The sequence below is a fragment of the Hypanus sabinus genome, chromosome 11 (assembly GCF_030144855.1).
Source record: "Hypanus sabinus isolate sHypSab1 chromosome 11, sHypSab1.hap1, whole genome shotgun sequence".
Taxonomy (NCBI): Eukaryota; Metazoa; Chordata; class Chondrichthyes; order Myliobatiformes; family Dasyatidae; genus Hypanus; species Hypanus sabinus.
Window position 1 is genome coordinate 52,680,242 of NC_082716.1, and position 16,494 is coordinate 52,696,735.

Genomic DNA, 16,494 nt, shown 5'->3' on the forward strand with positions numbered 1-16,494 from the left:
AGCCCTGATTACTAATCAGGCATCCAACCAAAATTTAACATGGCTCTAAGGCTTCCCAACCTGGGGTTCACTGGCCCCTTTCTTAATGATATTGGTCCAGGACATAAAACGGATTGGGAACTGCTCTAAGATATTTATCAATGAATTAAGACTCCCACTTACTAATATCTTGCCAAGCTAACGCTATTAACATTTACACAGTCAATTTACTTAAATATGTAATTATCTACAACAAATCCTATGTCAATTTTACATTATGAATGAAGTTACTCCGTGCCAAAGCAGAGTGAAACCATCCATATTTAGGGAGATTTAGAGATGACTAAGAAATTGTTTGCAATGTAAAGTTAAGATCTTGGTAGTTGTACTGTATGCCTCCTGTACAATGCATTAATATAATCTTGCTAGAAATGTATTTCTATATAACGGATGGGGTATATTAATTTGCTTTTCCCCTGTAAATTAACCATATGAACAGAATCTCCAATACCATTCTGTCAACATTATGATAATCCATTAGGGGGAATTTACTAGGAAATTCATCTAAAGGTTGTTTGGTGCAAGCCCCAGCAAACGGTACCAACACATTTCATGTAGGAATCGTACAAAGAGTGGGGTCTGGATGGTAAAAATGCTTCAAATGTAAATAGCTAATATTCCTTTCAATAACCAGTATCCCACTCTTACTGGAAAGTCACAATTAAGAGTTATTAGAAGTCTCAGAAGACATACCAGCATGATTCTAGTGGCCTCTGCGATTTCCTGCACATAAAGCTTTAATACATCGTAGTGGAACCCAGGTGTCAATAGTCGCCGATGACGATACCACTTCTGACCACTGGATATTAGCAAGCCATCACCTGAAATTCATAGAGTTTTATTTCTAAATACAAGCATTATGCACCCTTTTAATCTGCTTGTTAAATTAAAAGACTTTTGCTCCAGTAAAGAGTTGGATGATTAATTTGAAATGAAGCAGTTATGGAGCCCTCTCAATTGATAAACACATTGAAAAATATGGAACTAAAACCTAGAAATTAGGAAGATTCAAACATTTAATTTCTTATTCAGATTACTTCAGCTAAGATGACAGTTTGATCATTCAGTCTCAGAGCTCCTGAGGATAGGAAAGCTAAAATTAGCCAAGATGGTTACTTTTCCTTACTTCACAGAGTGTTGTCCTTAAAAATGCACTGGTTTCGTGACTGTCTCTTGATCTAGCATACTGCTGAAGTTCACTACTTTATCTCTCACATGAAAAATGTCAACTTACTGGGAAGGAACAGGGTGAAATACAGGTACAGTCAGTGGTGGACAATACCTATTAAGTTAGCTCCTTCTGGGAAGGAGCAGAGAAGTAGATTAGAAAGCAAAATAGTTTCTAGGCGTAATTGACGGTCTCCCAGTCTGCGTCGGGTCTCGCCAATATATAAAAGGCCACACCGGGAGCACCGGACGCAGTATACCACACCAGCCGACTCACAGGGGAAGTGTTGCCTCACCTGGAACACCTACGCTCGGTCTGCCAGAAAAAGCAGGATCTCCCAGTGGCCACACATTTTAATTCCACATCCCATTCCCATTCTGATATGTCTATCCATGGCCTCCTCTATTGTCAATATGAATCCAAACTCAGGTTGGAGAAACAACACCTTATATACCGGCTGGGTAGCCTCCAACCTGATGGCATGAACATTGACTTTTCTAATTTCTGTTAATGCCCCTCCTCCCCTTCTTACCCCATCCCTGACATATTTAGTTGTTTGCCTGTTCTCCATCTCCCTCTGGTGCTCCCCCCACTTTCTTTCTCCTGAGGCCTCCCGTCCCATGATCCTTTCCCTTCTCCGGCTCTGTATCACTTTCGCCAATCACCTTTCCAGCTCTTAGCTTCATCCCTCCCCCTCCAGTCTTCTCCTATCATTTCGCATTTCCCCCTCCCCCCACTACTTTCAAATCTCTTACTATCTTTCCTTTCGATTAGTTCTGACGAAGGGCCTCGGCCCGAAACGTCGACATCACTTCTCCCTATAGATGCTGCCTAGCCTGCTGTGTTCTACCAGCATTTTGTCTGTATTGTTGTTTGAATTTCCAGCATCTGCAGATTTCCTCGTGTTTGCATTTTATTCTCTTATTTTTTCAAAGATTATCTGAGATTAAAAGAGGCAGAAGTGCTTCTTAAGTCCCATAAGGAAAATCTAAGCCTTCCCTTGACTTAGCCATGTGAAAGCAAGGAAGTGTCGACTGCTTAGGCAACTGGCTAAGAAGATGGAAGGTGGTAAGAAAAATAGTGAACTGTGAAATTATTCTTCAATAAAAAAAACAGAATAGGAGAATCTTTTTACATGTAAACATTAAACTGCAGGGGAATTGGGTGGTCTACTTACATGAACTGAAAAATAGGGAAGTTAGATGGTGTAAAATTGGAATGTAAGAGAAATAATGAAATCTTTCTTGCTACACATAGAAGAAACAAACAGTCAATGTTACAGGTCCGATGAAGTGTCACCGACCTAAAGCATTAAGGTTCACATTCTGTGGACTCACAGGGGTGACTGTGGATCCTGATGCATTAGAGGCAGTCAGGGTGTGTGCTGATATCCATTCCCATCTGTTCAAAATAGAATGTATTAAGTACATCAGGAAGGGACTTGCTGTGATCTGTGATTCTGCCTGGCTTTGTTTTGTATGAGTATGGAAATTCTGCCATATCCTTACAGTGCTCTTCTGACATTTTAGACCCAATTTTTTCTTGTTGTTTTGCACATTTGAGATGGATGCATACAGGCATCCACAAGGATGTACAGAAATGATGAGGGTCACAGTAATGGGGAGGATCTGAAAAGTTACTAACATATTGTGCGGTTTGTGATAAAGCAATACTCCAATGATTATTGCTCATAGTACATACCAATCCAAGGAAGCATAAACCGGTAGACCACATCATCTTTAGGTTCTGAAATATGTAAGCAAAGAAGCAGATTGTTCAACAGTCAAAATTATATAAGTAATTTGTTCTTTTCTTCATTATTTGTACATCTGAATTTTTAAAAGATGAATTATTTTCCTCTCGTCACTTCCCAACAAAAACAATTTCAGTCTCTTCACAAATTAAAACTAAAAGTTAATTATCTTTATTTCCATTTTCTGAGATTAATTTCATACATTATCGTATGATACTAGGTAAACCTGAGAGCACATTTAATCCCCTAACAAGGTATTAGTTGGGAATTTTATTCCCAAAATCCTAATTTTTCATCTATTTAAGTTAATAACAGGAAATTCACAGCTTGTGGCCCTGAAACCCCTGAATAAATAATACTGTCTGTAAGGTCCTTTACTGTTTGGAATTCAGTTAATTATTTCAACAATAGCTCAGAAAAGTTACAAAAAAAATCTAATTTAGTTTACGGCCAAGTGGCCTTGAGAAAAAGCCGAGACCTTGTTTAGTCTTATAGGGATGGATGGGTGACAAGTATCCAAATTATTTTCAACATTCACTAATGGACTGCCCCTCATTCAGGACACTTTTCAGGAGTGCCATGTCAAAGCATATAAGCTCCACCGTGGAATCCACAGAAGTACCACAAATTCATATTTTTTAAATGGATTAGTCAATCTTTTCTCACTGGAATTAAAAGTTTTTAAAAATATTTCTTAATAATAGTATTTTTGTGTACGATGTGAAGCTGTTAACAAAGCTGTTCTGCAGGGTAAATCATCCCAGTTCTCAAATTCTTTTCCAAATGACAAAATGGCTTGACTTAAAATGAAGGATTTACTGTATTTTGTCTACAAATAAAGACAGACTAAGGGGTCACAACCGAGCAGACAAGCATCAGCCAGAAGCAGAAGAGAGGAGATAGAGAGAGGTATAAATTGAGTTCAAAGGAGCAGAAAAATGAGACTGGATAAGAAATGAACTTCGGAAATTTTCAAAGAAGCCAAGTAAATAAATCTCTTAACAAAGAGTCAGAGCAAACACAATGCACTGCCACACATTAAATAGTCGTATACCATTGCACTTGTACTTTTACAAATTTAGAATCAATAATTAAATCTGTATATTTTGTTTATTTTTATATATCAATGAAAATAATAGTAGAGAAAGAATCATTTTTTAAAATCATCCATATTGTAAAGTCTCACTCATTAAAATGGACACTTCTTTTCTTGTGGATAGGACATTACAGAAAAACCAAAATACAGTCTCTGCCTGGGATATATAATGGTTCCATTCCTGAGAACTGTCTGTCAGCCAACTTCTCCATAAAAAGTCTATTGTCTATCATAACCCATGTAACATTGTTCCATTTATACATTATAATTCTCTAATTTCATTTAATAATCACCTTAATGCTAGCCATAATTAAATTAATGAAATATATACTGCATCCAATCATTAAGGAATCTCATGAAAATCTTTAATTGTCTAGCTTGAAACGTGCTTTAAAAACATATGGTAGAATTTGTGTAAATTCAGATTTCCACAGGTCAGGTTATTTGTAACCTAGAGAGGCCCTGTAATGCCATTTTTGTACTGTGGACAGATTTTCATTAGAATAAGGCAATGATACAGGATCTCTTAAAAATTAAAACTAGGACTTCTAGTTTATACATCCAGGAAAAGTCTGAAATTCCTCACCTGAAACTGCAAGCAATGCCTTGGCATAATCGGGATGGTACAGAGCTAAAAATGCTGTAAATGGACCAATCCACACTTGGTGGCCATATGGATAGCTCTCTGCCCATTGCACAGCCTTATCCAAATTAGCCCCATCTTGAGCAAGCTGTAATGAAATTAAATGAGACAGAATAAAACATTGACAAACTTGGAAGATTTTGCCTCCAGAAATCTTGTCAGACCTGACATTCTTGGACAGACGTCTTAAATGAGAAAGATGAAATATTGATCTCTCATTCCATCTCATCATGGCCTTGCACTTTAATTGTTTACCTGCAGTCAAAGTTCAAGCTCAAAGTCAACTTATTATCTAAGTATGGTTGTGTCTACTCTGAGATTTATTTTCTTGCAGGCATTCACAGTACAACAGAGAAATACAATAGAATCGATGAAAAACTACAGACAAAGACGGGCGAATAAACAATGTGCAAAAGAAGACAGTCTGCATAAACAAAAAAAATTATAACAGTAAGTTATAATAAAAATAAAATAAATAATAAATAAAAATAAATAAAACTGAACATGAGTTGTAGAGTCCTTGAAAGTGAGTCCATAGGTTGTGTAATCAGTGAAGAGTTGAGGTAAGTGATCTACACTGGTTTCAGGAACTTGATGGCTGAAAGGTGATAACTGTTCCTAAATCTGGTGGTGTGGGATCTATGCCTATGACCTTCTGGATGAGCTTTCCCTGGGGAAGCTTGTCAAGCACCTCACTAAAATCCAAATACACCACATCCAGCAGCGAGAAGAAGGCATGGCCTAGGTCCTTGATTATGTATGACAGCACTCCTTTTAGCTGTCTCTGTCTCTGTAGTTACAATGTCTCTGTAACTATAACACTATATTTCCCATTCTGTTTTTGTCCCACTCCTTTTTTACTAGGCATGTAGTACATATGGATGGGATAAAGATTAACTTGCAGGATGAGTCGGTAGTGAGGAAGGCAAATGCAATGTTAGCATTCATTTCAAGAGGTCCAAAATACAAGAACAGGGATGTGATGCTGAGGCTTTATAAGGCACTCACCTTGAGTATTGTGAACAGTTTTGGGCTCCTCATCTTAGAAGAGATGTGCTGGCAGTGGAGAGGGTTCAGGGGAGGTAAACAAGGATAATTCCAGGAATGAAAGTGTTTCATATGAGGAATGTTTGTTTGTTGGCTCTGGGCCTGTACTTGCTGGAATTTAGAAAGATGAAGGGGGGGGATCTCATTGAAACCTTTTGAATGTTCAAAGGATGTTTCCCATCTAGGTCAAGAGGGCACAGCCTCAGGATAGAAGGATGTCCATTCAAAACAGAGATGCGAAGAAATTTCTGTAGCCAGAGGGTGGTGAATTTGTGGAATTTGTTGCCACATGCAGCTGTGAAGGCCAGGTCGTTGGGTGTATTTAAAGCAGAGATTGGACATGGCATCAAAAGTTACGGTGAGAAGGTCGGGAAATGGGGTTGAGCAGGAGAGAAAAAAGAACAGCTATGATTAAATGGTGGAGTAGAGTCGATGGGCCAAATAGCCTAATTCTTCTCCTATGGTATTCTGATCTGTTGGATGGTATGCACGTTAAAAAAATTTCAATACATATGACAATAATAAACCAATTACATTGACAGGGTAGGAAATTACCAGAAGAAGTGAAAAGCCAGATGTAGATAAGAATAGAACAAGAAAAAATCTTTAGCCACTGAAAAAGGACCAATGGTCCTGTCCTAATTCGGATGGTGGGGAGGAGATATTTTTGTTGGTTTTACTCTTCTACAAGATAATGTTTTTTTTTGCAAACTTAAATCTACAAATTCTAGTAGTTCTTCAGAATATTATCCTGCAGAAATAACATGCAATCAGGAACTTTATCCATATGTTTCAGTGTTTACCAGTGAGAGGGACCTTGATGAATGTGAGATCAGTGTAGAACAGGCTATTATGCTGGAGGATGTTGAGGTTAAGGCAGAGTTGATGTTGGAGCTTTTGAAGAATATTAGAATAGATACGTCCCTGAGGCCAGATGGGATACACTTCAGATTATTATGGGTAGCAAAAGAAGAGATTGTTGGACCATTGATGATAATCTTTGCTTCCACACTAGAGTTTGGGAAATATTGTTCCAGTTGTTCCTTTGTTCAGGGATAATCTGGTGAATTGTACTGTGGACCAGTGAATCTTGCATCAGTGGTGGGCAAGCAGTTGAGAGATTTTGTAGGGACAGAATTTAGAAGCATTTGGAGAAGTATAGTCTTACTTAGCCAGCATGGCTTTGTAATGGCTGTCCGTGCTTCGTGATCCTGATTGGATTCTTTGAGGCAGTTACAAAACAAACTGATGAAGTAGAGTGGTGGATGGCGTGTATATTGATTTTACTCAGGTGCTTAACAAGTTTCCCCATGGAAAGCTCATCCAGAAGGTCATAGGCATGGGATATTTGGAAACTTGGCTTTGTAGATTTGGAATTGGCTTGTCCACAGAAAATAGAGGGTGGTATTAAGTGGAGTGTATTCTGCTTGGAGGTATGTCACTAGTAGTGTTCCACAGCGATCTGTGTGGAACTTTTATAAACGACTTGGATGAAGAAGTGTGTGTTAGTATGTTTACAGCTGATACAAAGTGATTGTGTTGTGGATAATGTGAATGATTGTCATAGGCTACAAATGGACTTAGACAGGATTCTGAGCTTAGAAGTGGCAGATGGAGTTCAAACTGGAAAAGTGTTTAGTATTCACTGAAGGTTGAACCTCAAGGCAGAATACAAAGTTAATGGCAGGATTCTTAGCAGTGTTGAGGAACATACAGAGGAAGCTTAGGACTCTAGCCCTTAGGTTCCCCAAAGTTGGCATGCAAGTTGATAAGGTGGTTAGGAAGGTGTATGGTGTGTTGGCCTTCATTATTTGTAGGTTAAGTTTAAGAGCCATGAGATAACATTGCATCTTTACATGACTCTGGTTAGACAACACTTGGAATACTGTGTTCATTTCTGGTCATCTCATTGTAGGAAGGATGTGGAGCATGTCTTATAAGGAAAGGTTGAGAGAGCTAGGGCTTTTCTCCTTGGAAGCAAAGGAGGGTGAGAAACGGCTTGATAGAGGATAATAGTATAAGATGATAAGAGGCATTGATGGAGTGCACTGCCAGTGCTTTTTTCTAGGGCATAGATGCCCAATACCAAAGGCATCCTTTTAAGGTGAATGGAGGAAGGTTCAGAGGAGATGTGAGAGGTAGAATTTTTTACTCAGAGAGTGGTAAGTGCTTGTCGGTGTGGGTACTGGTAGAGGATGACATGATGGGGACATATTAAAAGATTCTTACAGAGGCAGATGTATGAATTAAAAATCAGGCTCATAACGCATGACCTGCCTTTGACAAAGCCATGCTGACTATTCCTAATCGTATTATGCCTCTCTAAATGTTCATAAATCCTGCCTCTCAGGATCGTCTCCATTAACTTACCAAACACTGAAGTAAGACTCACTGGTCTATAATTTTCTAGGCTATCTCTACTCCCTTTCTTGAATAAGGGAACAACATCTGCAACCCTTCAATCCTCCGGAACCTCTATAGTCCACATTGATGATGTAAAGATCATTGCGAGAGGCTCAGCAGTCTCCTCCCTCACTTCCCACAGTAGCCTGGGGTACATCTCATCCAGTCCCAGTGACTTACCCAACTTGATGCTTCCCAAAAGCTCCAGCACATCCTCTTTCTTAACGTCTATATGTTCAAGCTTTTCAGCCTGCTGTAGGTCATCCCTACAATTGCTAAGGTTCTTTTCCGTAGTGAATACTGAGGCAAAGTCATCATTAAGTACTTCTGCTACCTCCTCCAGTTCCATACACACTTTTCCACTGTCACAGTTGATTGGACCTATTCTCTCACGTCATATTCTCTTGCTCTTCACATACTTGTAGAATGACTTGGGGTTTTCCCTAATCCTGCTCGCCAAGGCCTTCTCATGGCCCCTTCTGGCTCTCCTAATTTCATTCTTAAGCTCCCTCCTGCTAGCTTTATAAATTTCTAGATCTCTATCATTACCTAGTTTTTTGAACTTTTTGTAAGCTTTTCTTTTCTTCTTGACTATATTTTCAACTCCATTTGTACACCATTGTTTCCCTGTCTCATTGGAACATACTTGTGCAGAACGCCACGCAAATATCCCATGAACGTTTGCAACATTTCTGCCATACATTTCCCTGAGAACATCTATTCCCAATTTATGCTTCCAAGTTCCTGCCTGATAGCTTCATATTACCCCTTACTCCAATTAAACAATTTCCTAACTGTTCCTATCCCTCTCCAATGCTATGGTAAAGGAGAGAGAATTGTTATCACCATCTCCAAAGTGCTCTCCCACTGAGAGACCTGACACCTGACCAGATTCATTTCCCAATATGAGATTAAGTACAGCCTCTCCTCTTGTAGGCTTATCTACATACTGTGTCAGGAAACCTTCCTGAACACACCTAACCCCATCTAAACACCTCGCTCTAGGGAGATGCCAATCAATATTGGGGAAATTAAAATTCCCCATCACGACATCCCTGTTATTTCCACACCATTCCATAATCTGTCTCCCTATCTGCTCCTTGATTTCCCTGTTACTATTGGATGGTCTATAAGAAACACCCAGTAGAGTTATTGACCCCTTCCTGTTTCTAACTTTCACCCACAGAGACTCAGTAGACAATCCCTCCATGACTTCCTCCTTTTCTGCAGCCATGACACTATCTCTGATCAACAGTGCCATGCCCCCACCTCTTTTGCCTCCCTCCTTGTCCTTTCGGAAACATCTAAAGCCTGGCACTCTAAGTAACCATTCCTGCCCTTGAGCCATCCAAGTCTCTGTAATGGCCACAACATCATAACTCCAAATACTGATCCATGCTCTAAGCTCATCCAATTTTGTTCATGATACTCTTTGCATTAAAATAGACACATCTCAAACCATCAGTCTGAGCACATCCTTTCACTATCACCTGCCTAACCTCCCTCTCACACTGTCTACAAGCTTTCTCTATTTGTGAGCCAACCACCCCTTCCTCTGTCTCTTCAGTTTGGTTCCCAACCTCAGCAATTCTGGTTTAAACTCTCCCCAATAGCCTTAGCAAACCTCCCTGCCAGGATATTGGTCCCTCTCGGATTCAAGTGGAACCTGTCCTTTTTGTACAGGTCACACCTGCGCCAAAAGAGGTCTCAATGATCCAGAAATCTAAATCACTGCCCCCTACTCCAATCCCTCAGCCACACATTTATCTTCCACCTCACTCTATTCCTATACTCACTGTCGCATGGCACAGGCAGTAATCCTGAGATTACTACCTTTGAGGTCCGCTTCTCAGCTTCTTTCCTAACTCCTTGTAGTCTGTTTTCAGGATCTCCTCCCTTTTTCTCCCTTTTCATGATATGTACCATGACCTCTGGCTGTTCAACTTCCCACTTCAGGATACCTTGGACATGATCAGAAACATCCTGGACCCTGGCACCTGGGAGCGAACTACCATACATATTTCTTTCCTGCGTCCACAGAATCACCTATCTGACCCCCTAACTATAGAGTCCCCTATCACTACTGCCATCCTCTTCCTTTCCCTACCATTCCAAGCCACAGGGCCAGACTCCGTGCCAGAGGTGCGGCCTCTGTTGTTTCCCCAGGGTAGGCTGTTCCCCCTCCCCCCAACAGTACTCAAACAGGAGTACAGCCACAGGGGTAGTATCTGACTCCTGCCCTTCCCACTCCTGATTGTTACTCACTTATCTGTCTCCCAAGTACCCTGTGTGACTACTTGCCTATAGCCCCTCTCTATCACCTCCTCACATTCCCTGACCAGACAAAGGTCATCGAGCTGCATCTCCATTTCCCTAACGTGGTCCCTAAGCAGCTGCAGCTCGATGCACCTGTGCCAATGTGGCCATCCCATATCTGACACCCAGTACAGAACACCACTCTCACAGACATACTTCATATTCCTTTTCTTCACAAGTAACTTACCTCGCCTCGACCCATTATCGCCAAAGCCACATTGAACCAAAGCCCTCCCACTCTGACTCCCTCCACTCCATTGCCTGCTCCTCCGGTGCCCACTCTATAAAGCTGTCTTCTTTTAAAATTCTTCCCACCGGTCTAACTTGCTGACATCCATGTGCCTGTGCAGTCATGCCTTGTTCAAACCGCTGAAGAAAAACCTCTCTCCTTTTAAATTCTTCCCACTGGTCTAACTTGCTGACGTCATGAATGATCCATTCCTCCCTCACTCAGAGCCACTGAGGCTGAAGCAGGAGCTATGCAGCTATCTGCCTGTGTGATTAGCTCCATAGCTAAATAGCTCCAGGGATTGTCCATTGGAAACAGCTCAGAGCTGTAATCAACAGATGCATCAGGAAATTGCTGTAAACTTTCATTATTAAAAGTGACAGTATTTGAATGGACTTATTCTGACAATATGTCAAGTGAACAGAATAGAACAATTTTAATCATTGAATTTCGAATTGGTGAATAATACAGGAGGCCTTCAATACTTACCTGGAGAGCCTAACCAGAAGTTTTAATTCTTTTAGATATCTATCAGTTTATTTAAAACTCAGTGTGTATGAGTGCTGGAATCACCTTCTAGTATTGAAAAGTTATAAAGATCAGGTAGGCAGACAAAAGCTGTACAAGAAAAAAAAGAGCATAAAATATTCACAGATCATTCAGCGGGGAAGGGGGAAAGGAAAGAATGTTGAAGAACTGTGACTTGTGGACAAGAGTACAGATACAGTATCGGCAAAACATCAGTGAGGTGACAATATCTCAGATAATAACATGAGAACTCAAAGGAGAAAGCAGAACCATACAGAACACACCATGCATAGTTTATAGAAAAAAGCAAATATTTTTATATTATAAGGAGTATATTTATTGTTACTGTACAATAATATCACTTTGGATTATTACAAAATACTGCACTGTATATATTTAATTTTTATACTGAAGTATGTTGGCACGCAAGCAAACAGAGCAGCTATTTTATAATGAAGGGGAATGAGATGAATGGTCTGCTAATCTGCTTGATTTTGATGACATTGAAAGGAGAAAACAAGGCTCAATAGAAGGAGAATTCAGTGACCGTCTCCAAAAATATATGACAGTTTATGTGCATGAGAAACGTGAAGAGAAGATTTTCTCGATGGGTCATCAATTTCCTAACAATGTATTTCCAGGCATCAATGATCCTCACTGCAAGGAAAATTTGCTTTACTTCAAGAATGATAGTTTTGAATATATCGTGTTCCTTCTCTGTACTGGCACACTAAACTGCAGTGTAAATTTAGAGACTGTCTTAAGGCTGAAACTCACAAATTTGATCGTTATAGATGAAAATGTTACGACATGACCTGAGCAGTTAGAAATAAATAATGTTAAAATAGCAACATTATAGGTAGCCACATAAATTATACTTTGAATCAACAACACACTACAATGGATCCACAAAATTGCAGGTATTGGTTATTTCCGATATTGTCTAGAAAGATAGTTCTCAGATAACTTCATTGGCTAATTTTATACATACCTCATGTGCATGCCCGTATAACCAGTGTGAAGGAGGTCCTGGGAAGGGTTTCATTGCCTCCATTAACATCCATCTCTTACGAAAAAGATTCAATATCTTGATCAAAATGGATACTGCAAAGATACCAACTAATAACTGAAGTAATTGATATAGATCTATCGTATATGAGAGCATTTTCTGTAATTGCTGTTACAGCCGTTATTTGGATGACCGTATTCAAAGAGATGACTAAGTATCTGAGTTCAATCTGGTCTGAGAACAATTCTCGTTGAATCTGCCTTTTAACAGCTACACCTGTATTATTAATCAAATTCTGATAATCAAATCAATGCAAATAGTTCAACTCTCAAACATATCTTGTGCCATACTGCATTTTTTCAGTTATCTGCAGCCTATATTTGATTTTTATCATTTATTTCTCTTCAGATCAGAATTATTGTGAAATTTGTTGTAGTTTTATTGGTTAGCATTGTGAAATACAGCCTTCATGACATACATTATCATGGCAACAATCCTACTCATACTCAAATTGTAAAACTCAAATAAGAATTCCTAAGAAATTTTGCAATGACTTGCCACAGTCTTCCCTAGTAAATATGCATAAGTTGTCAAAATATTGTTTACATAGAAGGCAGTGTCTTGAAATTACACATTGGATATTATTCAGAATTTAATCTATAGGTGTTTCCCTGATTAATTTGAAAGAAATAACAACTGACTGTTTTAACCTCTGGCACTCCCAGGTCAAGTTGAATGCAGTTTAGTCTTATTTCTAATTAAACGTAATAAAGTACTTAACCTTAAACCTGGAAATACTGCCTCATAACAACATTGGGATTTTTACTGTTTCCCACACAGTTAAAAAACTGCAACCTCATAATGACAAAGAATTCGTTAGAGTGATTCAGCTAGAGACAAATAGTATATTAAGCTCAAAAAGCAGACTTCTTAAATTAATTCATATAAATGTTTTTTTAAATGGTGTTTTTTTAATTAAAACTTTATTTTCTCAGTCTGGGTGTTGCTGCTGGCAAAATCAGTGTGAGCTCTAATAGATCGAAGTGACCAACTTAGTCGGTCATTTCAGAGGGAGTTACAGGTCAGCTATATTGCCAGGGGTCTGAAGTTAGACACAGGTAGGTTCTGGTAAGAATGAAGGACATCAGTGAATTAGATTAGTTTTTAAAAACACTCCAGTAGTTTAACAGATTTATTGACAATAATGTTTTTTTCCACATTTATGTTATGAATTGAATTGTAGTTCTGTAACTGCCATGAGCTCATGTCTCCAATCAGCATCCAGATTTCAGGCCTACCAGTCCCATTACTTGAATGGCATTCTACTCCACACACAACATAACAAACTTTTCATCCAATAGTTTCAGCTTTTCTCGAAACTTGTCAAAGTCTTGCATCAAAAGATTCCTTTAATAAGCACCTTTTTAACCTGTGCCATCTTCTTCCTATTCCAAAATTCTGTCTAATGTTTTGACTCTCCCTGAAATCACATCTTCCTCTGTGCTCTATCCTACAACCACATGATTTCTCAGAGCTCACCTTGTCCTCTCTCAGGTTTCTGAAAGGTCCATGAACGATGAATATGAATTCATTGTTCACCTTTGCACTATTTATTTTTGTAACTATTAGTAATTTTATCTCTTTCACTGTGCTGCTACCACAGAAAAGCAAATTTCATGAATACATCAGTGATTCTGAGACCACAATATTCACTTCCTTCTTGCCTGACTATTGCCACAAAATTAAGAACCAACTAATTTCTGTTTCTCCACCATCTTTGCTGGTATTGTCAATTGTTCCTTTACTAAGGTTAATCATGCCATGATCTTCAAATATCCTCTCTTCTATTTCCTGTTTAAAATATCCAGCCCCTAATTTCAGGTACCTAAACCTCCCTGCCCCAATGTCTTTGAACGTGCTTATTTTCTAAATGGCCATACTTCTTTCTTTCAACTTGTATTCAAACCCCTCTGATTAGGGTTTCCACTGCCAGAGGACTTAATTGGTTCTTACCAAGATCATAAATCACTTTAGATGTAACTGCACCTTTTCATGATATACACATTTCCTTAAGACATATAAACACAAAACCACTGGAGCAGGAGTAAGCACCTGAGAGAAGTAATTCTTCCTCATCTCAGTTTTAAAAAGTCCTTATTCAGGCACCCTGTCCACTGTTTCTAGATACTCTGATTCAAAACTCCAGAAGAGATCACAGGTCTAATCAGCACCATCTTTCTTAATAGATTAATCTGTTTGTTGCAGAACTAATCCAGTGAATGTTCCATGCATGGCCTCTCTTTTATTATCCAGTTGACTGTATTTGCCCCCATCTGAATTTCTGCCTTAACTCAGCAACTCTCTTGCAGTCCTCAACAATTTAAATTAGTCTTTCTCATTTTTCACTTTTATTCTGGCGGCCGGAGCAGTGCGCATCGAGGAGGTTTCTTGCAAGTCAGCGACACTTGTTTAAAAGGAGAGCTTCACAGGCAGTCAGTGTCATTTCAGGAGCCCAATCAGTGGCGGGAGCAGTGCAGAGAAGAGTAAATAAATGTACAGAAGGGCCAAGTGGAGTGGCCATTGTTGGAGTGGGCCAGTGGTGAGAGTGGTATTGTCAGGCTTTGGCTCAAAGCAGGCGTTGGCTTTGGGTAAGTTTCTGTTAAATTTCCCTTTCTTCTTACTGTGTCAGGGGTACTTTGTGTTATTTGAATGGCCACTGTGTGTTCTTCATGCCGGATGTTGGAGTGGGAGATGAGTTTCCTCATCTGTGTGAAGAGCATCCAGCTACAACTCCTTGAAGACCGTGTTAGGGATCTGGAGCAGCAGCTGGATGACTTTTGGCTTGTACAGGAAAGTGAGGAGATAATTAATCAAAGATACAGGGAAGTAGTCATCCCTAAGTTGCAGGAGGTGAGTAGCTGGGTGACTGTTAGGAGAAATGGAAAGGCATATAGGCAGTTAGCACAGAGCATCCCTATGACCATTCCCATTGATAATAAGTGCACTGATTTGGATACTGTTATGGGGGATGACTTCCTAAGGGAATGCCATGGAGAACATGTTACTGCACTAAGCATTGGACCATGGTGCAGAAAGGAAAGAGGGAGAAGAGAGGAATGGTAGTGTTAGAGGACTCAATAGTCAGGGGAACAGATGGGCAATTCTGTTGACGTGAATGGGACACCCGGGTGGAATGTTGCCTATCAGTTGCCAGGGTCAGGGACATCTTGGATCAAGTCTACAGCATTTGGGAGGGAGAGGGAGAGCAGCCAAATGCTCTCTTGGTACATATTGCCATTAATGACATAGGAAGGAAAAGCAAAGAGGTCCTGAAAAGAGAATTTAGAGAGCTAGGCAGAAACCTGAGAAGCAGGACCTCCTGGGTAGTAATTTCTAGATTGCTTCCTGTGCCACATCCCAGTGAGGGTAGAAAAAGGATGATTTGGCAGACAAAAGTGTAGATGAGAAGCAGGTGCAAGGGGCAGGGCTTTAGGACCTTGGATTATTGTGATCTCTTCTGTGTGAGGTATTGCATGTACAAAAGGAACAGGTTGCAGCTGAATCCGAGGGAGACCAATATTCTTGTGGGCAGGTTTGTTAGAACTGTTGGAGAGGGTTTAAACTAATTTGGCAGTGTGATAGAAACTGGAGTGAAAGGATTCAAATTAGGAAAGATGTTAAAAAAGCAAAGATAGTGTGCAATCAGACTGTTGGGAAGGACAGGCAGATGTTCCTGACAAAATTGCAGCCATCAGGGTGTGTATCAGTGCATGAGGGTTGCAGAATCATAAAGGTTAGTAATTACAGTACTCAAAGTCTTATATCTCAATACACAGAGTATAAGAAATAAGGTGAATTATCTTGTTGCACTTTTACAGATTTTGGGTAGGATGTTGTGGCCATCACTGAATCATGGCTGAAGAATGGTTGTAGTTGGGAGCTGAATGTCCAAGGTTACACATAGTATCGAAGGAATAGGAAGGTAGACAGAGAGTGTAGCATAGCTCTACTGGTAAAGAATGGCACAAAATCATTATAAAGATGCGACATAGGATCGGAAGATGTTGTATCCTTGTGGTTTGAGTTAAGAAACTGCAAGTGTAAAAGGACCCTGATGGCAGTTGCAAACAGGGCTTCTAACAGTAGCTGGGATGTGGTCCAAAGATTACAATGTGAAATAGAAGAGGTGTGTGAAAAGGACAATGTTAGGATAGTCATGGGAGATTTTTAACATGCAAGCAGCCTGGGAAAATCAGGTTGGAA

General features: G+C 39.7%; 1 protein-coding gene across 1 annotated transcript in view; it reads right to left on the reverse strand.

The window, feature by feature from the left end:
- Positions 1-12,387, reverse strand: part of LOC132401960 (cytochrome P450 4B1-like) — a 37,781-nt gene extending 25,394 nt beyond the window's left edge. The window contains exons 1-4 of the mRNA XM_059984340.1: positions 12,214-12,387; positions 4,643-4,787; positions 2,909-2,953; positions 733-860 (exon numbers count right to left, since the gene is read on the reverse strand). Of these exons, the coding sequence (XP_059840323.1) occupies positions 733-860; positions 2,909-2,953; positions 4,643-4,787; positions 12,214-12,387 (492 nt within the window). The remainder of the gene's footprint in view (positions 1-732; positions 861-2,908; positions 2,954-4,642; positions 4,788-12,213) is intronic.
- Between the last annotated feature and the right edge of the window lie 4,107 nt (positions 12,388-16,494).